General features: G+C 38.3%; 1 protein-coding gene across 8 annotated transcripts in view; it reads right to left on the bottom strand.

Annotated features, from left to right (window-relative positions):
• Positions 1-26112, bottom strand: part of YAP1 (Yes-associated protein 1) — a 157266-nt gene that overhangs the window by 86926 nt on the left and 44228 nt on the right. For all 8 annotated transcript variants that reach the window (XM_006833762.1, XM_006833761.1, XM_006833764.1 and 5 more), the window contains exon 3: positions 3376-3491. In XM_006833762.1, coding sequence (XP_006833825.1) covers positions 3376-3491 — 116 coding nt within the window. The remainder of the gene's footprint in view (positions 1-3375; positions 3492-26112) is intronic.

The following is a 26112-nucleotide window of genomic DNA, read 5'->3' as shown; positions in this document are numbered from 1 at the left end:
TCCACCATGGGTGACCCTGCTGGTTATTTAAAACACCGGTGGCATAGCCCTCAGAATCACAGCAACTCAAACCACCACAGCACGACAGACAGACGAGTGGGACCCTATATTGGGTTTCCAAGGAGCAAATGGTAAGCTTGAACTGCCAGGCTTGCAGTTTAAATGGCTTTGCAGTCTGGCGCCTTAATCCACAGTGCCACACCTGGACTCCATTACAGAACAGTAGAAAATAGTCACTTTCACTGGAATCACCTTCAGAGCACAAAGACATTTCAAAATCTGTAAGCTCTCCTATTAATGGAACATTTCCATCAAATTGTACCGCTCCTCTAAGCCACCCACTCCAGCTACCCACTCCTCCAGGTACCTTCACAGTCCCTTTCCCAGACGCTGTTGTTTAATAAAACCTACAGTGTTAAGAACCGACTCTATAACATGTCACAACAGAACTACTGTCACTATTAATATTATGCTGCTCTGCTGGTTGGATACAGAGGATGGATGGGCTACCACTCACTACTACTGATACCTGTGTCCTGAACCGGGTGCTCAGCAGGAGTACTAAAGGATCAAGTGAAAGGCAGAGGGCGAGGACAAAAACCCAGCCCAAATGCTTAATCCCTGATATTTGGCATGGGGGTACACCTTCCCTTTCCCTAATATGTACAAAAGTACAAGGAGACTTCACAATGTTAGTTGGGGGGGAGGGTGTCCATGAACTTTCTGAAGCTCCCTCATGTACACTGACTGTTTACAGCAATAGGACGAACAAATGAAAGAAAACAAAATCAAATTAATATGTAAATAACTAGGGAAGAACAGATTCAACACACTGAACACTCAAGATCGAACACCAGACAAGTTGCGGACATCATATAATGAAGAAAACAAAAGGCACTAAACAACATGTAAAAGAACAAAACGAATGTCAGAATTTTTGCTCTTGAACAAAGAATAGCTAAAGCAAAAGTAAGAATTGATGTAAAAGAACAGAATTTCAAAGGATGATTCAAGACAAAGTATTATAATGAAATAAGCAAAGATGCAGAGCAAAAAAAGCCAAAATGAAGTAATACACATTTGACATTTCTCAAGCTGAAGAAAGTAAAAGGAAAAATCCAAGCCTACTGAGGATTCTAAAAGGAGTTGTGGTAGCATGTTGTTGTTGTTGTCAGGTGCCATCGAGTCGGAACCGACTCATAGTGACCCCACGCACAGCAAAACGAAACAATGTCCGATCCTGGGCCATCACCTCACTACTGCTGTCACACTTGACACCATCAGTGATGCCACCTGGCTGATCCATCTCGTTGGGGGTCTTCCTCTTTTTCTCTGACCCTCCACCTTACCCAGCATGACATCCTTCTCCAGCGACTGTTCTCTCCTGACAATATGTCCAAAGTATGAAAGACGCAGCTTAGCCATCCTGGCCTCCAAGGAGCACTCTGGCTGCACTTCTTCCAAAATAGATCTATTGGTTCTTTTGGCAGTCCATGGCATTTTTAGTATTCTCCTCCAACACCACAACTCAAAGGCATCAATTCTTCTACAATCTTCCTTATTCACCGTCCAGCTTTCACATCCATATGAGGTTATTGAAAATACCATGGCTTGGGTCAGGCGCACCTTAGCCCTTAAGCTGACATCTCTGCTGGTAGCACAGTGGTTACAAATTGGGCTACGAACTGCAAGGTCAGCAGTTTGAAACTAACAGCTGTTCCATGGGAGAAAGATGAGGTTGTCTGCTCCCGTAAAGATTTACAGCCTTGGAAACCCTGTATAGGGTTCGCTATGAGTCGGAACCGACTCCATGGCACTTAACAACAACAACTGAGGATTCTATGGATAAGATACTGAATGACAAAGGAAGCCTCAAAGATGGAGAAAATACCCAGAATGACTACATCAAAAAGAATAGTTGAATGTGAAACCATTTCAGAAAGCAGCACATGATCAAGAACCAATTATATTAAAGGAAGAAGTCCTAGCTATACTGAAGGCATAAATGAGAAATAAGGCTCCAGGAATGCAAGGAATACGAATTGAGATGTTTCAAGAAATTATTATTCAATAAGTTATTATTGAATAATGATACTAATGCTGGGAACACTCATTAGTCCATGGCAAGATCTATTGGTTCTGGCCAAATGACTGGAAGAGAGGAGATCCCATAGAATGTGGAAATGATCAAATGATAAAACATGGAAACGGCTGTGAGGATGGTGCAGGATCAAGGAGCATTAACTTATTAATGTTATTGAATAGCTTCCTTTCTATTGTAAGGGGTATTATTAATCTCATTCAACTCACAATCCATTTTGCAATGAGGAAAACTAAAGGTTTTAAGCAAATTCTCTAATTATATTCAGATCTAAACAACATGTGTTAGCCCTGGGGGTAATAGTCTCTGCTTTTCAGTTATTGTCAGAGTAGAATAAACATCTGCTTCAGACAGTGGGATAAGAACTTCTTCATCTTGTTTTCTATTCAAAACACAAAAAGATGACAGAAACTTCATCTCCACGGCCTCAGACAAAAGAAAGCAGCAAAACAAAACACCATGCATATCAATATGAACCAAACTCGTTACTCATTCCATAACTGAAATATTAAAAACTAAGAAGACTTCAGTTACTGGCTCTGTGTATTAACAACTAAACAAGGTGGCATAAACCAACCATACACAAACAAGACCCACTGCCACTGCGTCAGTTCTGACTCACAGGCACCCTACATGGAGCTTCTGAGACTGTAAGTCTTTCCAGTTTTCCTGAACAGATGGTGGGTTTGTACTCCCAACCTTGTGCTGAGTAACTCACAGGTTTACTATGGTGGTGGTTATTTGCCGTGGAGTCAGTTCCAACTCATAGCACCCTGTACAGGGTTTCCGATACTGTAAATCTTTTACAGGAGCAGAAAGCCTCATCTTTCTCATGCGGAACAGCTGGTAGTTTCAAACTGCTGACCTTGTGGTTCGCAGCCCAATTCATAACCACTACACTACCAGAGCTCCTTTGGTTTACTATTGTTATATACTGTTATTAAGTGACATCGAATCGGTTCTGACCCATAGAGACTCTGTACAGGGTTTCCAAGGCTGTAAATCTTTACGGGAGCAGAACGCCTCATCTTTCTCCCGTGGAACAGCTGGCAGTTTGGAACTGCTGACCTTGAGGTTAGCAGCCTGATTGGTAACCACTACACTATGTGCTATTTTGAAATAAAATATGTCTCCCATATGAAACTGGAAAAAAACAAACACCAAACAGTACCCATGCTCCAGTTTCCTTAAAAGTGTAATTATTATTGTCCATGGAACGGTTTAGCAATGCACAAACAGTAGTCCTTGTCCTCTAATTATAGTGTCTCACTCACCTGAGGCTGAGTTGATCATATTCTGCTGCACTGGTGGACTGGTGGGGGCTGTAACATTCATCTGGGAAAGCATGGCCTTCCTGGGGTCCTGCCACGTTGTTGTCTGATCAATGTGACTGAGATAAAAAAAGAGAGGAAAAGAAACACAACTGAATTAGAAAACAGTAAATTCCCATATCAAAATAGAGATGATGTATGGGCTAATGGGGCAAAGGCTCTAAATAAGTTCTCACACAGTTCGTGTCTTCTTACCCACTCATTACCTTCCACTGTATTAGACCTGCTTTACATATTTAAATACACAAACTTTTGAAGCATTATGCTGGAATTTTAAGTGAAGAGAAATTACCTTGACCTAAAAGAGAATTATTGTTATTTTATTAGCTGTCATTGAGCTCCTCCCTGGCTTATGGTGACCACATGCCTGCAGAGAGGAATAAAATACTGCCCAGTCCTGCATCATTCCCAGAATTGGACCAGTGTAATCCATTTGCCAGTTTTTGAAAGGAGAGTGTCACAGCTTTCTTCCTAGTCCATCTTAGTCTAGAGGCTCAGCGGAATGAAATCTGCTCAGCATCAACTTCCAGTGAGAACAGGGGATAGTTGCACATGAGGCACGTGTGTCAGGAACTGAACCCACATCTCTAGCGTGGGTGTTTTTACGTAACTGTTGTGGTATGGCGTTGAGTAGACTCCAGCTCAGAGACACCTTGTAAGACAGAGTAGAACTGCCCTAAAGCGTTTCAAAGATCGTAATTTTTATGGAAGTAACTGGTACATTTTCCTTCCTATTAGAAAATTATCTACTTCAAAATAAATGTATTTTTTTAAAATTTGTCATCTAAAACAACAGTCCCATGAATAAACTTCAAGATATACAAGGAATTCATCCAATTTTCTTAAGAGTTAAGAAAGAATAGATAAGATGGTTTGCAATAAACTAATATGTAGGAGCTCTGGTAGCGTTAGTAGTTAGTAATCGGGCTGCTAACCCCAAGGTCAGCAGTTTGAAACCACCAATCGTTCCGCGGGAGGAAGATGAGGCTTTCTGCTCCTGTAAAGATTTACAGCCTCAGAAACCCTGTGAAAGGTAGCTATGAGTCCGTTATGAGTCAGAACCGACTCCATGGTGCTTAACAACAACAACAATATGTAGAAGGAGTTCTGGTTGTGGAGCTTTGGAATAAGCAGGAGACCGCAAGGTCAGTTTGAACCATGAGGTCGGCAGTTCAGACCAACCAGCCAGCCACTCCTTGGAAACCCTATACATGGTTGCTATGAGTCAGAACCAACTCAACAGCACTTAACAACATAGAGTTTCTGAGGCTAAAAATTGTTGAGGGAGCAGAAAGCCTTATCTTTCTCCTGCTTAAATGGCTTACAGGCTTGAACCGTGGACCTTGTGGTTTGCAGTCCAGTGCTTATCCTACAGATCCATTTCTACACATTGTTGTTTTTATGCTATCAAGTCAGTTTGGACATATAGAGACCCTGGAGAGGGTTTCCGAAACCCAGAACTGCTTCTACATACTAGCTTACTGCAAACCATCTTCTATATAAGCACATTGATTTCTTCCTCTATAAAACTGGGGATAGTTTGTAAATTGGAGAAAGCTACTTTAAAAATTCATCAACTATTAATATTTATCAACAGATTCTATGAAATACATGTTACAAACATCTATCCACACACTATCTGGTATATGAGCATTCAATAAAGGTTAAATTTTCTTCTTTCAGCAAAAGTTGTTTCTATGAAACAAAAACTAAAAATGTATCATCATACTCATGAAGCTACCTAAAAAGCTTATCCTTTTAAAAAACAAAAAAAGAGAAGTACTCAAAGATTTATATATAGAGTTGTCTTCAATATCATTTTTAACAGCAAATCTGTGAAAGCTACCTCTAACATCCACTATTAAGGGAATGGTTAAATAAATATGGCTATAAAAAAGGGATTCAAAGAGTTCATGGAAAAATTCCATTTCTTCACAAATTTTTGGAAGTTCCTCATATATGATAAAGGAACTCTGGAAGTGTAGTAGTTATGCATCAGGCGGCTAATCTCAAGATCTGCAGTTCGAAACTACCAAATATTTTGTGGGAAAAAGAGACTTTCTGCTCCCATAAAGATTTACAGCCTCAGAAACCTCATGTAGGGTCGTTACGAGTCAAAACCACCTTCACGCCACACCACCACCACCATTTGTTGTTATTGTTGTTGTTAAGGGCCATCGAGTCAGTTCCGACTCATAGCGACCCTGAACACAGTTTCCGAGGCTATAAATCTTTACGGGAGCAGAAAGCCTCATCTTTCTCCCGTGGAATGGCTGGTAGTTTCAAATTGCTGACCTTGAGGGTTAGCAGCCCAATTCATAACCACTATGCTACCAGAGCTCCTAGGTTTACTTGTTATTAAAAGACCATGAGATCACTATTTTTCAAATTAGGAAAGGAAATATAAGGTTATTTAAAAAAGAAACCTTGGAGCCAAAAATCACTTTTGGTATGCTTATTTAAATTTCTAATCTGAGTTCACTCATTTTAAGTACCCACTTAAATGGTAAGCAAATAACACCCTGTCATCAACTCTCCTGAATTGGAAATAAAATACTACCCATAATTTTATCATATCAATAATACAATAAGAAAGGATCACAGACTCTGGCTAGAATGAACCATTACTATCTACTGGAGATGGGCGTATAGTTCTTTTAGCTGCTACGCAAGCAAGAAGGGGCTGAAAATAGGATTAAGAATGTCTGCAAATACTACAGCTTGAACCTCTGGAAGTTCCTGGTCAATGTACTGTTGTAGACACTTTTGAATTATCTTAAGTAAAATTTTACTTGCATGTGATATTAATGATATTGTCCAATGATTTCGGCATCTCGTTGGGTGACCTCTAATTCGAATAGGCACAAATATGGATCTCTTCTAACAAATTGGCCAGGTAGCTGTCTTCCAAATTTTTTCACATAGATGAGTGAGTGCCTCCAGTGCTACATCAGTTTATTCAAAGATTGCAATTTGTATTTCATCAATCCCTGGAGCCTTGTTCTTCTGCCATTGCCTTCAATGCACCTTGGAACCATTGGCTCTCGATCATACGCTAGCTCTTGAAATTGTTGAACATCATCCTGGTATGGTGCTGTAGGATCAGGACTGGACTGCGAACCACAAGGTTAGCAGTTCAAACCCACCAATAGCTCCTGAACACCCTATACAGAGCTGCGGAGTCAGAACTGATTCCATGGCACTTAAATACAACAACTAAATTTCTGGAGGCCACTATTCTTCCTTACGTAATCTTCTTTTTCCCTCCAAACTTTCCCACATGACATCTAATTCCTACTTATCCTTTCAAAGACTCAACCCTCTCTAAAGCCTCCTTTTAAAAGTCTCCTCTGGAGAAGAGTTTAAAAAAAAAACAAAAGTCAGACATCCCAGTTCTGCTGGGTCATGTGGAAGGTCATTTTATCAATGTGTTCTGTCTTTAAGCAAAATGAGAAGTGATATTTACTGACTTCTCAGGATTGCAATGATTAAAAATTCAATAATATGAAAGAAAGCAACTAGGTCTGGAGCTTCCTGGAGCACAAAAGGTCCTTAAACGTGTGTCCTGGCTTCCTTCCTGTGTTAGTTCATACTTAAAATAGAAAAACTTAACAGTGCATGGGCTAACTCAAGAAAAGTGTTTAAGAATGAGATCAGACTCAGTTAAGTAAAGATGACAGATCCAGGACTTCAAAAGTACTTTGAAAAGGAGCTTGGTTTTCACCTATAAGGTGAGAGAAAGATGCAGTAGATGGGCATACCACAGGGTCTGCAGGTCTAGGGACAGGGAATGAAAAAGGTGAAACATGTTTCCGGACAACTAGAGCTCAACCTGCACAAAGTTTATCAGTATGAAGTAATAATAAATCAGAAAAGGAACACCTGGGCTTCTAGGAAAAGTACAGCAAATTAATTTGGGAATAAAAGATTCATTCCTTTATTCCTATAACTAAATGTTTTGAAATATTAATTACTGAAAACTTCTCTATACGTACAATTGTTTTTATTTTACATAAACCATAGATGGTCAATTCTGTCTATCTAATCCAAGGCAAATTAAAAGCAAGCATTGCTTATTTGCTAGTCAAAGTCCACAATTTAAAGTCTTAAATAAATTATAAATGCTCTTCAAATTTTTGACTGTGCTTCACTTTTGTTATCAAATACAAAAAACTCCCAAACCTACTGCCATCAAATCAATTCCAATGCGAGAGAGTCGAACTGCCCCATAGGGTTTCCAAGGCTCTAATACAATAAGTCTTTCGAAAACAGGTTGTCTGATCTACCTAATGAAGTGGCTGGCGGATCCAAATCACTGGCGTCATAATTAGCAACCTAGCACTTAAAGACTGTGCTACAAGGGCTCCTCTATCATCAAATGCTGAAATTCATCCCCTTACATAAACAACATAATACAAAGTGGGCTTTATAGTGACACATGCATCCCTATATGTATCCTTAAAGCATGGGATTAATTTTATGCTGCTAAAGTATTACAGAATTAAGCTAATATAATTTATTTAAATACATTTAGTGATTGACATTATAAGGATAAAAGTTTAGAAATGCTGAGGAATGAATAACCAACAATTCACTTATACTCCTGCTGGTAAATGGTACAGGGTTGCATGCTACATGGGCCAGACTAATTACAACAGCTTGTAGCTCATTAGAAACTCAGAATTTTAGGCTGTAGTGCAATCTACTGATTAAGCATCTGCAGTATAACCTTATTCATAAGTGATCTGTAAATACATTAAAGCTTAAGAAGTACCTAAAACTAATTTTTTAGCTAACAACTCAACCCACCTTCATTTGAAACTGCTATTATATGCTATCTACTATACAAACAGATCAAGGTACTTGATTATTATGGCTACTATTAGTCATGTGCAAACGTTAATATGTGATATATGTATTATTTTACTACAGATTGCTTCTCTTTCATATTATATTATGGCATTCTTTTGATCTCTTCATATTATGTAATTAAATTAGAGGAATCCCTGGATGGTACAAATGGTTAAGTGTTGGTCTGCGATTTGAATCTGTCCAGAGGAACCTTGAAGGCAGGCCTGGTCATCTGTTCACAACAGGTCATAGCTACAAAAACCCTATGGAAAACAATATACGATAGGATGAATGTAAAACTAATGCTCTCCCACGTAAACTATCACATAATTCACAATAAAACACTTTTTAAAAAAAGATTATAGAAGGAATATACAGACTCACTGTACCAAAAAACACACAAACAAAAACCCCTATGGAGCAGCTTTACTCTGCACACAGGAAATCAGGAACAGTCAGAAATGACTTGACAGCAACTTACAGCAACAAGAAGAGGGAGAGGTGGGCTACTTCTGAATGATTACAAATACTAAGAGAACATTGCCAGGTATAGTGCCAAAAGATACGTCCCTCAGGTTGGAAGGCACTCAAAATACGGCTGGCTGCCTTCTCAAAGTTGTTGTTGTTCAGTGCCATTGAGTCAGTTCTAACCCATAGCAACCCTGTATAGAGTTTCCAAGGAGCTGCTGGTCAGCTTGAACCACAGACCTTGCAGTTCAAAGGACTTTGCATTCTGAGGCATTAGACCACAGTGCCACACCAGGACTCAAAGTAGAGTTGACCATAATAATGTAAATGAAGCAAAGATTTCAGGGCCTTCATTTGCTGATGGGACACAACTCAAAATAAGAAGAAACAGCTGCAAACATCCATTAATAAATAGAACACAGAATCAGGAAATATGAATTTAGGAAAATTGGAAGTTGTCAAAAACAAAATGGAACACATTAAGATCGATAACCTGTGCAGAGTTGAAATGAACTGGGATCGACATTTTGAATCTGACAATCATATGATTTACAATGCTGGGAAAGTCAAATTGAAGATAAATGGTGTCACATCCATCTTCAAAAAGAATATTTCAAGACCTACTTTGAAGTAAATAGTGTCTGTGATAGGATAATATCCATACACTTACAAGAAGTCCTGGTGTGGCACAAGTAGGATGAACACTGGACTGCTAACCACAAGGTTGTAGGTTCAAACTCACCAACCACTCCTTGGAAAACCTACGCAGGGTTTCTGTGAGTCAGAACCAATGCAACAGCACTTAACAACAACAAGAAAGACCAGTTAATATTCCTATTATTCAAACTTACACACCAACCACTAAAGTCAGTGATGACTACATTAAAGAATTCTTTAATCTGAAATTGATAAAACATGCAACCATGATTAACTGATAATTACTAGGGACTTGAATGGGAAGGTTGGAAACAAAGAGCATCAACAGTTGGGAAATATGACCTTGGTAATAGACACGATGCTAGAGATCTAACTATAGAATTCTGCAAGATCAATGACCTACTCATGACAAAAACCTTAAAAGGCAACCATACACATGGACCTGATCAGATGGAATACACAGGAATCACACTGACTACGTCTGTAAAAGAGATGGTAGAAAAACTCAACATCATTTATCAAAACAAGGCCAGAACAGACCATATACAAGTTCATGCCTAAACTGAAGAAAATTAAAACAAGTCCAAGAGAATCAAAATATAACCTTGAACATAACCCATTTGAATTTAGAGATCATCTCAAGAACAGATTTGATGCATTACACACTGATGACTGAATAACCAGAAGGGTTATAGAATGACTTCAACAACATCTTGCAGGAAGGAAGCAAAAGGTTATTAACAAATAAGGAAAAAACCAAAACAGGTGTCAGATTCTGAAACTTGCTCTCCAGCAGGGATGCTAAAGTAAATGGAAGAAATGAGGAAGTCAAAGAGCTGCACAACAACATTTCAAAGGGCAGCTAAAGAAGACAAAGTAAAGCATTATAATGAAATGTGCAAAGAACCTGACCTTATAAAACCAAAGGAAAGAACAGACTAGGTCAGCATTTCTCAAAAGCTGAAAGAAATGAAGAAAAAAATTCAAGCCCTGACTTGCAATATGGAAGAATTCCATGGGCAAAATATTGAATGACGCAGAAGGCATCAAAAGATGAAAAGTATACAGAGTCACTGTACCAAAAAGAAATGGTCAATGTTCAACCATTTTAAGATGTAGCATGTGATCAAGAATTAATGGTACTGATGGAAGAAATTCAAGCTGCACTGAAGGCACTGCTGAAAAACAAGGCTTCAGAAACTGAAGGAATACAAATTGAAATCTTTCAACAAACTGACGCAGCACTAGAGGGACTCACTCACTTCCAAGAAATTTGGAAGACATCTACCTGGCTAACAGGAAGTGATCCATATTTGTGCCTATTTCAAAGAGAGGTGACCCAATGGAATGCAGAAATCATCTAATAATATTATCAACATCACATGCAAGTAAAATTTTGAAGATAATTAATGGGTGCAACAGTACATCAACAAGGAACTGTCAGAAATTCAAGCCAGATTCAGAAGACAATGTGAAACTAGGAGTATCACTGGATCTTGACTGAAAAAACAGAATACCTGAAAGATGTCTGCTGTTGTGAAGTGTTTTCAGTCGGTTTCACCTCATAGTGACCCTGTATAGGGTTTGCAAAGCTTTACATCTTCGAGGGAGCAGAAAGTCTCATCTTTCTAGCATGGTGTAACTGGTGGGCTTGAACCACAGACCTTGTGGTTAATTGCCCTGTGCTTATCATATGGAGAAAGATGTTTACTTGTACTACTTTACTGACTATGCAATGGGTTTTGAATGTGTGGTTCATGACAAAAACTACAGGTAACATTGTGAAGAATGGGTATTCTAGAAAACTTCCTTGTGATCATGAGGAACCAATACACAGACCAAGAGGCAGTTATTCAAACAGAACAAGGGAATACCAAATGGTTTAAAATCAGGAAAGTTGTGTGCCAGCCAGGGTTGTATCCTTTCACCATACTTATTCAGTCTGTATGCTGAGCAAGTAATCAGAGAAGCTGGGTTATAGGAAGAATGTGGCATAGGATTACAGGAAGACTCATTAACAACCTGCAATATGCAGATGATACATCCTAGCTTGCTGGAAGAGTAGAGGACTTATAATACTGATGAAGATCAAAGACTCCAGCTTTCAATATGGATTGCACCTCAATGTAAAGAAAACAAAATCCTCACAACTGGAGCAGCAATTATGTTGTCAAAGACTTCATTTTGCTTGGATTCACAATCAACACTCATAGAATCAGCAGTCAAGAAATCAAACCACATAATGCATTAGGTAAATCTGCTACACAAAACTTCTTTAAAGTGATAAAAAGGATTAAGGTGCCCATGACACAAGCCTGGTATTTTTTATAGCTTTATATGCATGTGAAAGTTGGAAAAGAAATAAGGAAGACTGGAGAAGAATTGATGCATTTGAATTATGTTTCAGAGAAGAATATTCAAAGTGCCATAGACTTCCTGAAGAACAAACAAATCTATCTTGGAAGAAGTACATCCTGAATGCTTAGAAGCTAGGATGTGCATTTCTCAAACTTTGGACGTTATCAGGCGGCACCAGTCACTGGAGAAGGATATCATGCTTGGTAAAGTGGAAGGAGCTCTGGTAGAGTGGTGGTTACGAATCGGGCAATGAACCTTAAGGTCAGCAGTTTGAAACTACCAGCTGTTCAGTGGGAGAAAGATGAGGTTTTCTGTTCCCATAAAGATTTACAGCCTCAGAAACCCTGTATAGGGTAGCTATGAGTTGGAATCAACTTGACAGCACTTAACAACAACAATAAAGTGGAAGGTCAGTGAAAAAGAGGAAGACCCCAATGAGATGGACTGACTAAGTGACAGCAGCAATGGGCTCAAGCATAACAATGATTGTGAGTATAGCACAACACCCGGCAGTGTTTTGTTCTGTTGTGCATTAAGTCTCAATGGCTCGGAACCGACTCAATGGTACCTAACAGCAATGTTGTTGTGATCCTGCACAGGGTTTCCAAGGTTATAAATCTTTACGGGAATGGAAAGCCTCATCTTTCTCCCCCAGAATGGCTGGTAGTTTCAAACTGCCGACCTTCAGATTAGCAGCCTGATTTATAACCACTAAGCTACCAGAGCACCTAACAACAATGTTGTTGTTATTGTGTGAAGTGCCATCGAGTCAGTTCCAACTCATAGCAACCCTGCATAGGGTTTCCAAGAAGCAGCTGGTGAGCTTGAACCACTGCCATGCAGTTCAAACGGCTTTGAAGTCTGAGGCATTAACCCACAGCACCACAGGAGTAGCAACAAGTTACATTATACATGAATTTAATTTTAGTATAGTAAGATTACACATTATTTATTATAAAAAGGGGTTATGGGAATGACAAAAAGAGGTTGAAAACCATTACTTTAAGAGACCATAAACTACAAATAAAGTATGCGCACATTTTATATAGTACAAGCCTTTCCCATTGGATCATGAACATCTGGAGGGTAAACACCCTACCCTCCCTGCCTTTTTATATTCCATGTACCTAACACAGTGCTGAAAAGCATCTGCTAAACAGAAAAGTTTATTCGACTGGGTTATTCTCTAACCATCAATTAATGCTGGGACCTAAATCCTAAATAGATCAATTAACACGTAGTGCATGACACATTGTAAGCAATGATTAAGTTTGCTAAATATTGAGAATAAAGACAAAACCCTGTTCCCAAGAGAAATAGACAACAAAGGGATGCTTTCTATATACGGTGTTAAATATAATAATGCAGGTATCCCTAAGAACTGTGCGAATAAAGACAGTTTAACAAAGTACAGGGATGGGAGCTGTACTTTGACACCAGAGGGAGAAAGGTGAGAGGGAGAAAGGTGAGAGGGAGGGAGGGAGGGAGGAAGGGGAGGAAGGAAGGAAGGGAGGGAGGGAGGGAGGGAGGAAGGGTTACTTAAGTGTTTTCTCAAATAAGCTGGTTTTCAATTGAAAAAAAAAAATGCTGTAATTGTTTTTTAAAACATAATTATCTGTATTAAAAATTGATTTTAAAAACCAAACTTATATGTAACATGTTTTTATCCATTTTTCATAATCTACTTTGGCAAATGGCTTCTTTCTCCAGTTAAATAAAAAGCTATAAAAGTCTAGTTTTCACAAAATACTATTAACAGAGCCTGAAATTGAAGTTCCACACAGCTACCTAACAAACTGATCGTTGCCAACTCTGCCAAGATTCTGTGACTTAAGTCAAAAAGTACTGCTTCTAGGGTTCCAGTTCATACACGCACTGGTTTATTCCATACAAAATGTGTTTCAACATGTCTCTGAGATCAGTGGATGTATGCAGAATAGTTCACTCAGTAACACACTTGTCTTAGTCTCATTAGGGTGTCTTCAAACAACATGATACCTTTTGTGCTTAGAGAAGGGGGGGGGGAGGAACCCATTGAAGCTTTGTAGTAAGTTTACAGGAATATTTGCATTTCAAGACGGTACACGAAGATGTCAAAGATGAATTCAAGGTACAGAGATCAGTTCAGAGGTTATAACAAGGGTTTTGAGGTGTTTCAAAGGGGTAATCTTGGTTAAGTTTTCTTGAAGGACACAGGACAATCATGGGAGCTTATTAGGAAAACATTTTAAGAAAACTGAAATATACTGGTGATAAAAAGGCCAGAAAAGTTGCACTGAGTAATTTTTGTCCATCATAACAATGCACCTGCTCAATCTTCAAGGGTAGCAAGGGCTATCCTATGTGAATTTTTCATTGGGAAACCTTACTCCATCCCTAGATCTTGCCTTTCAGACTTTTTGTTTCCAAAATTCAAAGAACATTGAAATGGAAAACAATTTTGAGTCTCCTGAGGGTGCCAAAACTGACCTTTCGACATGGTGTACACATAGAAGAGCACAGAATTCTTTGAGCAAAGTTAGTGACTGGAAACATGTATTGACCTCGATGGAGGTGTCGAGAAACAATAGTGTCACATTTTGATGTTTTTGTTTAATTAAGGTTTCAATGGTTTTGCAGCAATACTTTGACTTGTCCTCATTGAGAACACAAATCAGGAGTTTACTCAAAGTCAATGTTAAGACTTTAACAATATGCCAACTTTATGAAAAGATTTTTTATCAAAATGCAGCTTTCAAGGTTTGTTAGTCACCTCACCTAACATAACTTTCAGACCTCCCCATAGTGTTGCAATAGAGGAAAAGCAAAAATAAATAGATTAATTTTTTGGCAAGAGTGACCTATTTAGACATTGATAAAATGTAACTTTGTGAATTCACCTCTGGTATCTGGGCTTGTAATTGAACTATACTAGGGGGACAGCTTCAAATTCCTTTCTAATAAAAGTCAGACAAATGATCAAAATGTGCTGTTTTTATGCCAGAGACATCTGGACAACCAAGCCCCTATCACCCCTGAAGAAAGAGAAATTTATACTTGAATATATACAAGACCACAAAACCTAAGTATTTAGACTTGAGAAACACATGATAAAACGAAAAGATACTTTTAAGAAAAGTTGACTTTCAGAAAACAGTAAGATAAAACTGGAAAATGGGAATAATGCAAAATGGGTGTGAAGAATGTTCTCATTTGAAACTTCTGCTATTGCTGTAAATCCCTCGAAATACTATGGTAGCAGGACTGGTTCTAACATTTAGAAGACTGAGCAGTCAGCCCAGATCTATCGCTCACTTATCAAGCCCATGTTTGTGGGTAAGTGTTATTTATAGAGTCACATGCTAGAGGCTGTTCCCAAGCCAGATAAATCTACAGGCTTGAAAGACTCTAGGAACAATGCTACATTGTTCAATCTAATTCTTCTTGGAACTACAGTTCCTAAACCACAACCATATACTACCATAATCCCACGATAAGGATGAGAAAACTTACTCACTTTGGCTCTATGATACTAGAAATCAAAATCTGAAATTTAAATACTGAGCTACACTAAAGTTTGCCAAGGAGTTGCGATTATGAACAAATATGGGCCTAAATGTTGAAAAACAAATGTGACAATTGATTATACTCTAACAAATTGTATATCACACTGTAATTTTACCCTATAGTCTTAGGTTGAATACTACTGAAATCAACTTAAACACATTTAACTAAATTGCCATATAAGGATTATATGCTTATATACCTCTCCCCTTGGAAAAAATTATTCCCTAAAGAAGGGGTGAAGGTGAAACAAGTCATAAGAATAGTGTTAAAGTTCAAGCAGAGACTTCCAGAAACACACACAGTTCTTCCAATCTCCATCTCACGGGGCTTTTAACTGCTGAGTTACTCTTTAACCACCCATTAACACTGTGCCCTGGATTGATTAATATGTACTGTATGGCAACGTTAATAATGAAATGACTGAGAATCTTTCCCCCTGAACATTCAAATGATGTCTTTATTTCATGATACAGAAAATGACAGTTGTCAAATTTTTATTCTTTAAAATTATGAATTGAGACTCAGTTGTATTAATAAAACAGGGAATAGAATTCAAGCTTTGTGATTCACAATTATAAGGTCTACCTATCTCTTGTAAGGCTCATCTTTAATTTTTAAAAGAAAAAAATTAATGACAGAAATATGACCCCCTGCAATAGAAAAATTTTTTTTTAAAGTTTTGAGAAATTAAGTCACACAAAGTCTAGTATAAATATTTTTCAAACTGTGCTCATCAAAATACTTGCATCAGAATTACCTGATAGTTTATTAGCTCCTGAGTGATTTTTAAGGACAATACAGATCAAGCAATTTAGCATTCTTTTATGATCTGGGATCTGTGCAATAATAAGACATTTGTTTACCCAAATGAGCCAGATGAGGTATTAAACCTCTTCAGGAGATAGTATCTGATGATTTTTCTAATGTTCCACTGTTTTGCTTAAGCTAACTCCTGAACAAACACTTAAAACATACGTCAGTACCACAAAGAAATGAACTTTCTTAGACATGTTAAGACCTCAGAAATAATAGCCTTTCTTTTTCTAAACTCTCAGTTTACAAGCAGAAAAAAGGAGAACTGTATGAACAAGAAAACAAAACGTATTGAGTACCAATTCTGACCTCTTCTGCAATGACATGCCTTAAAACCTGAGGCCTCATTGAAGAAAGAGGGAGAGGTTTAGGCAGTTATGTTGTTTTAAGTGCCACTGAGTTGGTTCCAACCCACAGTGACCCACAGGGTTTCCGAGGAGCGGAACTTAAAACTGCCAACCTTGTGGTTCAAACTGAACTTGTAGTCCAGCGTATTAACCCACAGTGCCACACCAAGACTCCCCACAGTGCCACACCGTACTAAATAGTTTTCAGTGGACACCTCAGATACAAGTGCCTTCCAAGTAAGGATCTATTTGCTCAATCTATTGGCTCATGTATGTACTGTGAGGAAATCACATTTCGTTACATACCTGGAACCATATTCATTATAAAGTTTTCAACTGTAAACCAAACAGGTTTCAGTAACTCAAAATAGTAATAAAGGACATGTCTAAACAACCTAAGGAACATTTCCCAAATGGTAAATTACCAGGAAGATGGCCAAGAAAATCTATACTAAACACTTCTGAATAAACTAGGCAAAACACCCTACACACAAAAACAAAACAATGGTTGGAACTTTTACACAAACAACTCTCAACCTACCATTTTAATGAAAACCCTAAAAATGGGAGAATCGTATCTTTCCTCTTAAATTACTACTTACTTTCAACAACAGTTTGATGACACTATATACTATCAGTCAATTATCTAAAAAAAAATCATCTTGAAAATATCAGAATGACTTAAGGAGATCTCAAAAGCTCAATTAGTTATCTTTTACATGTGAGTATTCTACTCCACACTTTCAAGATGGAAGAATATAATGTATGTCAAGCAATGAGAGATGGTTTCTATACAAGTAAACATTAAAAACATAAAGTCCTGTTCCTAATTGCATTTAAGGAACTGGTTCATAAAATCTATTTTAATGTTTCATTATTTAACAGAGGTCACTTTTTTTTTTTTTTTTAAGATGTTATTTGGATAGCGTCAAAATGTTAGTAATGCCTCCAGGGTTCTATAATCAGAAGAGGGACCTAGGTGCTGATGGAAAAGCACTACAGATTTGCTCACTTAGGAGTTAAAATCAATCTCATTCAGGTCATTTGATTTTCTGCACCTCAGCTTCACCAGTTCTGATGCAATAAAAACCACCCCCAAGGAAAAATACTAACTCATAGCACCCCTGTCAGTCAAGGTAGAATTCCTTCTTAGGATTTCCAAGACTAAATTTTTATGAGAGCAAACAGCCTTGTCTTTCTCCCACAAAGCGATAAGTGGGTTTCAACTGTCAACCTTGCAGTTAGCAGCCCCAATGCTTGACCCTCTATGCCACCAGGACCCCTTCCTGATATAAGAGGCCTCAGCTAAATCAGAGTAAAACCTAACTATTGAGTGCCTACTGTATGCATTTTATTTCCTTGGAAACTCTATATAGGGTCACTATGAAAATTTTACCCTTATGACTTTTTTTTTTTAACTTATTATTACGAATTGGGTAAAGGTTTACAGAGTAAACCAGTTTTCCATTCAACAATTCATACACATTTGTTTCTGTCATTTATTGAAATCCCTAGAATGTAGCATCACATATCCAACTTCCTCCGACTTTCCCATCCTTAAATCTTTGCTAATACTCCATAACTTTGTCCTTGAGTAAATGCTGGTCTTCTGATCTTAATAATTCTAAAGTGAGTGTAATCTCCTTAGTACTAGTGTTTCCCTTATTGGTCTGTCTATTGTCTGTCTAAAAATTGAGCCACTGAAGGTAAGTTCATTTCCAGACCTGAGGGGTGAGTCTTAGTGTGGCACTGCAGGATAATGCACTAGACACCACAAGGTCAGTGTGAACAGCAATGTCAACAGTTCAAACTCACCAGCTGCTCCTAGGAAAACCTATACAGGGTTGCTATGAGCTGGAACCAACTCAAGGGCACATAACAACAAGGCTGACTAAGGACTCCTGGTGTGGCACTACAGGATCAGCACTGGACTTGGAAGCACAAGGTTGTCAGTTTCAACTCACCAGCTGCTCCTCAGAAGTCCTACACAGGGTTGTTATGAGTTGGAACCCACTCAATGGCGCCTAACAAAAACAACAGGGTGACAAAGATGCTGTAGGATAAGCACTGGACTGCTAACTGCAAGTTTGGTGCTCAAACCCACCAGCTGTTCCTCAGAAACCCTATTATCGGGTCTTGATAAGTCAGAATTGACTCTATAGCACTTAACAACAACAACATAAGTGACTAAGGATTAATTGTGGGGGTTCCACAAGTCTCCATCCAACAAGTAAGCCTATTATTTTTTTATGACTTTGAGCTTTGTTCCACATATTCCTCCTACTGTATCCAGGACATTCGCATGGGCCCAATAGTCTACTGGACTAATTGCTTCCACAGATGTTCTAATTTTCTTCACTCCAATGGGCAGAGATCAACAGTTACACTTTAGAAAGCTGCTCGCAAGCGTACCACAAGACCATAATTGGTATTCACCATGTTGTCTTATGACTATGTTATATGTCAACTGACCATGGTACCCTATAACGATTTTTAAAGTAATTAAATTAGGTAAATGGCAATCCTTGGAAAAAGTCACTTAAAGGAAGTGATGGTACTACATAACTAAATTAAGGTTAATATTAATGTTGTTGTTACAGTTAAGTGCTGTCAAGTTGGTTCCAACTCATAGTGACTCTTGACAGTTTCCAAAGAGCTACTGATAGGTTTGAACCACTAAAACATAGTGGCTAGCAGACTAGTGCTTATTCTACAGTGCCACAAAAGGACTCCAATGCTATTAGTAATAAATAAATGAATAAATTTTTCATGTAAGATTCCTTCAGATATATTGTCAGGCCTGTGCATGTAGGAATAAAAAGTGGGGTTCTTTCATCTGTGGCCAATTAGTCACCCACCATCTTCATCCATTTTTTTCTGCATGTTCATGCTACCTTTTTTTAAAAAAAAAATATGAATGTTAGAGACACTTATCCAAACTAGGCTTAACCCCCATCAAGTCAGTGTCAGAACTTAGAAAATACAGAGTCAATCAACACTATATTACAAATATTGTAAAGGTGCTATAGGATTCAGTACTAGGCTGTTAACCAAAAGGTTGGTAATTTAAACCCACCAGCCAACCCTCAGAAACCCTACACAGGGTCGCTATGAGTGGGAACTGACTCAACAGCATTTAATACCACCACCACTCTGGGCTTAACATGTTCATTTTTTAAAAAGAGAAAAATCACTTAGTAAATTCCTTAAGTTCTCCAGAACATACAGTTTGAATTGGGATTCAATTTTCCTTTTGTAAATTGTAAAGGGGATGTGACCTTATCTGTGAAAATTTGGTTTTCTTTTTTGTACTTTTCAAGTGAAGTGGCTATGAGAATTAGCTATATTATGAAATATATTCTTAAAACCTTCTTGAGACTTTAATTTTACATTGCTAAAAAGATGTTGCAAATAGCCACAATATGACCATTAAAAAGATACAAAATTAGAAGTTCTATGTCAACACGAAACAACATGATCATTTAGAGACTGCCTGGATCCACAAGAATCCACGCTAGCAATTGCAGCCTCAGTTTTACGTAAATCATTGCCAAATGGGTAGTTTACAAATTTCTAATATTTAAGCTGTTTTGTTTTGTTTTAAAGTGTTTCTACGAATCATGAGGACGCTCATCTAGCCTTGAATTAAGACATCAAATACCCATCAGCAGTTCACTGAGAACATATCCCAGTTAAAAAAACAAAAACTATTTACTAGTTTTGTTGGTGGTGGTGTTTGTTAAGTGCTGTCGAGTCAGTTATGACCCACAGTGACCCTGTATAGGATTTCCAAGGAGCAGCTGGTGAGATTGAACTGCTGACCTTGTAGTTCAAACCAACATTGCCGTCCAGTACATTAAAGGCAGTGTCACACCAGGACTCCATTGCTGTTGTTGTTGTGAAGTGCTGTTCAGTCAGTTCCGACCCAGAGCAACCCTGTATAGGGTTTCCAAGGAACAGCTGGTGAGCTTGAATCACCAACCTTGCAGTTCAAATGGCTTTGCAGTCTGGCGCATTAACCCACAGCGCCATACCAGGACTCCATTGGAAGACATATAATTGAGTGGTATGTGGCATGAATATGACTCCCTTTAAAATTCATTTTCAGTGACTAAAAAGGTTAATAACTGAAAAAGGTTCCTGAGGTAGAACTCAAATAGGTTTACCAAAGGAACACAATTTTGTTAAAACAACTCATTCATCTATTCGGGGGTGGGGGGGTGGGGGCGGATTCTAAAAGTTCATGGAAAACTGGAACTGAAAGATATTGAAAATTTTCCACAAACTTTTTGAAGTCACTTCATAAAATGTGCATATAGAAAATAACGGATTCTTAACATTGTGTCAGAATATATTATTAGGTTTTAGGGTGACAAAACCAAAATATCTAAGAATTACAAAAGAAAGATTATTTACTTGTATCTTAAAAGAAACAAAAAAATCACCTTGTATCCAAGTTTTTCATAAACTACTTTGTCTACTACAACTCTGGGGATGGGTGGAGAAACAATGGTCGAACAGTAGAATAGGTAACAATAACATGTGCCTAGTATGAATCACTCATATCTGGAAAGTTTGGGTCACTATTGCTCAAGACTGACATAATGGGGTTGATAGACAAAGACATTATTAAAATGGCTTAAGGGATGGAACAGACTAGTTCTAACTCAAATACCTCAGGCTATAAAAATGAAGTCCAAGTGATGGTTTAAAATCACAAGTGGAAAGGGAGATTTTGAAGTTCTCAAAATATGGAAATCACTTCACACCTAAAGGAAAACTTGAGTCATCAATCACTCTATTTCATGAGTTTGTACCTTTGCTCAGTGTGTCTCTGCCTTAGATTCCTTTTTCCTTCTCCATTCTTCTCCTGTTAAAAGCCTAAGTCAAGTCCAGATGGTTCACAATTAGGAAGTTCTCCCTGAGCTGTCACAACCCCACTCAGTTCCTAACACGTCAAAACTGATCTTCCCTATTGTTTTCATGGAAATTTCTTCACAGAATTATCTTTAAGAAGATTACTGCATTAATGCCCTTGAACCCTCACTAGACTATAAGCTCATTAAGGACCAAAACTCTCTATATACAGTTGTTAGGTGCCATCAATTCGGTACCAACTCACAGTGACCCTATGCACAACAGAATGAAACACTGCCCAGTCCTGGGCCAACCTCACAATTGTTGCTACACCTGAGCCCATTGCTGCCCTCACTCTGCCCATCATCTCGTTGAGGATCTTCCCCTTGTGTTCCGATCCTCTACTTTACCAAACATGACATCCTTTCTCCAGTGACTGATCCCTCCTGATACAATGTCTGAAGCATAGTATCTGAGAGATGACATTTGGCCATCCTGGCTTCCAAGGAGCACTCTGGCTGGACTTCTTCCAACACAAATCAATTTGTTCTTTTGGCAGTCCAACACAATACCTCAAATGCATCAATTCTTCTATGGTCTTCCTTATTCACTATTCAACTTTCATGCATATGAACTTATTGAAAATACCATGGCTTAGGTCAGGTGTACCTTAGTCCTCAAACTGACATCTTTGCTCTTCAACACGTTACAGAGGTTTTATGCAGCAGATTTGCCTAATGCAATACATTGTTTGATTTCTTAACTGCTGCTTCCATGAGTGTTGATGGTTGACTTTAGCAAAATGAAGTCTTTGACAACAACTTCAATATTTTCTCCATCGATATGGATGTTGTTTATTGATTGGTCCAGTGGTGAGGATTTTTGCTTTCTTACATTGAGATGCAACCCGTATCTTTGTTCTTCATCAATAACTATTTTAAGTCCATATACAACAGACATTCATAAATTTTTTAAACAGCAAGAGATGAACGTGAAGAGGATTTTCCTGTAGATTTCTAAATCTCTATGAAAAGGCCTGGTGTGGTTCTGTAGGATCAGCACTGGACTGCTAAGCACAAGGTCAGTGGCTCAAACCTACCAACCACCCTATACAGACTAAGATATTAGTCAACTTGATGGCACTTAGCAAGAACAACAACACAGCAAATATAAAAATCAGACACATAAAATGAAAACAAGTCTGTCAAGAGGGTTTTCATGTGAATAGCCTAGTGGCATTTGGTAGAAGATCCAATCCAACACACCCATATTACAAACTAGGAGAATGACAAACAAATGGTCAAACTGACTTGCTCTTCTATGATCAAAGAGGTCTGACTAAGCGAATAAGTAAACATAAATGATGGCTTCTGTGGTTGGAGAGAGTAAGGAAGGATTGTTATGTGCTATCAAGTCGGTTCTGACCCATAGCCTCCCTGTATAGGATTTCTGAAGAGTGTCTGATGGGTTCAAACCTCCCACCTTGGAGTTAGCAGTCAAGTGTGTATCCAATAGCACTACGCCAGACCCCAAGGAGGAAGGGTTGTTGCTGTCATGTGCCATCGAGTCGGAGCTGACTCATAGCGACCCAATGCACAGCAGAACGAAACAATGTCCGATCCTGGGCCAACCTCACTACCGCTGCCACACTTGACGCCATCAATGATGCCACCTGGCCAGTCCATCTCGATAGGGGTCTTCCTCTTTTTCTCTGACCCTCCACCTTACCCAGCATGACATCCTTCTCCAGCGACTGTTCCCTCCTCCGGACAATATGTCCAAAGTATGAGAGACGAAGCTTAGCCATCCTGGCCTCCAAGGAGCACTCTGGCTGCACTTCTTCCAAAACAGATCTTTTGGTTCTTTTGGCAGTCTATGGCACTTTCATTATTCTCCTCCAACACCACAACTCAAAGGCATCAATTCTTCTATGATCTTCCTTATTCACTGTCCAGCTTTCGCATCCATATGAGGTTATAGAGCAAGGCATGGGTCAGGCGCACCTTAGTCCTCAAGCTGACATCTCTGCTCTTCAATACTTTAAAAAGTTCCTGTGCAGCAGATTTGCCCAATGCAATACGTCGTCTGATCTCTTGACTGCTGTTTCCGCAAGTGTTGATAGTTGATCCAAGGAGGAAGGGTAGTGAAAAAATTTTTTTGCTAGTTCAAGAAACCTCAAAAATCACGTCAAAGTCCTGGGAAAGCCTCCCATGTAGTGGAAGTAGCATAAAATATCCCAAATAGTTTCATTCTTTCAATAACCTCCTTAGGTCTGATGTGTGATCTGTGTCATAAATTCATATTGCCTCAGTCCCTAATGATAGTTTCCAAAATTATTAAAGTAGTTACTATAGTGTTACTTATCAATGCTACTTATCGCGTAATATTCATTCAATTTCCTAACACTAAGAAGCATGGTACTTGGTGCAGGAAAATCAATGATAAATAGAAACCATTTCACCATTTTGAGGCAGTCTACTATGATGCAATTTTTTTGGTACAGTTGATCTCAACAATTAGATTATAAACTTTTGAGCAAAATGTTTCCTTTCCTATACCTGATATCAAGGCATAAAATGTAAACTCAAATCACTGAATAGAAGGAAAACAAATATACATTACGCATATTTCTAAAATGGAAATAATACAACTTACTTGTACTAATTGAAAAAGACCCTAAAATATATTCAGATTACTCAGTTAAGTAGCAAGCCAAACCAAAATCTTTTGAACCAGTATTTGGTGATTAAATCAACACAAATAAAAGAATCACTGAAAACAAAGGGCAAGGATATGTACAATGTTAGAACTAGAAGGAATCTTGGAGATCATCTGACCAACTGTCTCATTTTATAGTGGAGAAATGGATAAGAGTCCGTTTTACTTAAATACTTGCAAAAAAGACTAGAACACATTGTCTTCTGACTAAGTAGCCTGCCTTTCTTAAAGCAACACACACCCAGATTGGCCTTCTGAACTCAAGAAGCCTCAGCAGAGGAGAAGGTGCATGGGTGCTGCCCTACCTGTAACCTGCCCATTGCTGGCTAACATCAAGGCCACTGGTAGAAGCAACACCTATAATTGCTTTGATGACAGTGCCTCAAATGTTGAAAACAACTCACCACAACAAAGTCATTTCATCAGCATCTTGCAGCTCTTCATTAGTCAGGTGAGATACTTAATGAAGACTGTATTTCAATCAGGTTGAATATGATACAACACTTTACGTATCCAGGTCATCAGTAAAGAAAAATGTACGCAAAAGTACTTTTAGAGATAAATAATGTGAACCTCTTCACCTGGAACCCCAGGGCTTGGTATTCAGTGTGTGACAAGAGTATGATAAGAACTGGACTATCAACCACAAAGTCAGCAGTTCAAATCTACCAGCTGTTCCTTGGAAACCCTACACAGGGTCACTATGAGTAGGAACCAACTCCACAGCAATTAACAACTCTGTTTCTAGAAAACCTCAGCCTTACAAATTTCAATTTATTATGAGGGAAATATCTGGCAGTTACACTGTTGATTCTTGGACACACAAACTATTCAGTAAGTAAGGTTGCCTGGCTTTGAGTTAAATGGAATTCTGCTGTTTAGAAAGGTATACACAAGGCTACAACAGAAGTCGACAGACTGTCAATGAGTTTTCCTCCTCACAACTCCAAGCCTCTCCAGTAACACAAAGGCTATGAAATTTAAGCCAAACAGTATTACATGAGCCAAAGCTCAATTAAAACACTGAACATATACTCAGTGCCAAGCACTGCTGATGTCCAACTGAATAAGACATTCTCTTACGTTCTATAGACGAAAAGCTTCTATTCTAAAGTGGGGAGGAGCCAAAAACAAGGTTAAGTGAAAAAGCATTGCTACTAGGGTTCCCATTTATACATTATTCCAAACAAATTATGTTTAAATGTGGCTTCACAATCATTGAATGGGTGCAGACAAGTTTTCTTAGTAAAACATTTATCTTAGTCTCATTAGGTTACCTTGGGTGGGGGTGGGGGATACTATTTGTACCATGAAAAAAATGTTTTGCGGTCAGGGCTTAATATAATTTTTTTAGCAAAACTCAAGTGAACATCTTCCCACTGGCCCACATGAAACAACAGGTTTTAGATAAATCCTGTACCTTTTGAGGAAGACCCAAAAGACCTCAAAGATGAATTCAAGCCTGAGAAGGCTGTGATGACTGGTTTTTGAGATTCACAAAAGGTAATCTGATAGATTTTCTTGAAGGACACAAGACATCCATGCAGAGTTATTAAGAAGAAATTTTTATGAAAATTGAAAACTGCACTGTTGAGAAAAAGTTATGCCAATGAAGTTTTTACCAACACAACAATGCAACTGTCCATTCTTTCAGGGTAGTATGGACTTTCCCTACGAAAATTTTATTAGGAAATCTTACTCCATCCACTCTACAGCATTGATCTGATGCCTTCAGACTTCATTTTCTTTCCCAAACTCAAAGGACATTCTAAAGATACATGATCTGAATATCCTTCAAGAATGCCAAAAAAGCTTTTCTGACACAGTGTAAATCAAAGAGCACAGAATTCTTTGAGGAAGGGTTAGTGAGATGGAAACACTGTTTTCAGAAATATACAGACTATGTCAAGAAACAATACCTTTACATTTTGTTCTATTTGTTTAATGAAGGTTTTCATGATTTTATAGCGATACTTACTGACTTGCTCTCATATATAGTCTAAATTCATCTAAAGGGAATAGATAGACCACCTAAAACATATAGATATGGTCCAATTTCCATCAT

The sequence above is a fragment of the Chrysochloris asiatica genome, unplaced genomic scaffold (assembly GCF_000296735.1).
Source record: "Chrysochloris asiatica unplaced genomic scaffold, ChrAsi1.0 scaffold00008, whole genome shotgun sequence".
NCBI classification, from domain to species: domain Eukaryota; kingdom Metazoa; phylum Chordata; class Mammalia; order Afrosoricida; family Chrysochloridae; genus Chrysochloris; species Chrysochloris asiatica.
The sequence above is the reverse complement of the archived record's forward strand: the minus strand, read 5'-3'. Positions and strand labels throughout refer to the sequence as shown.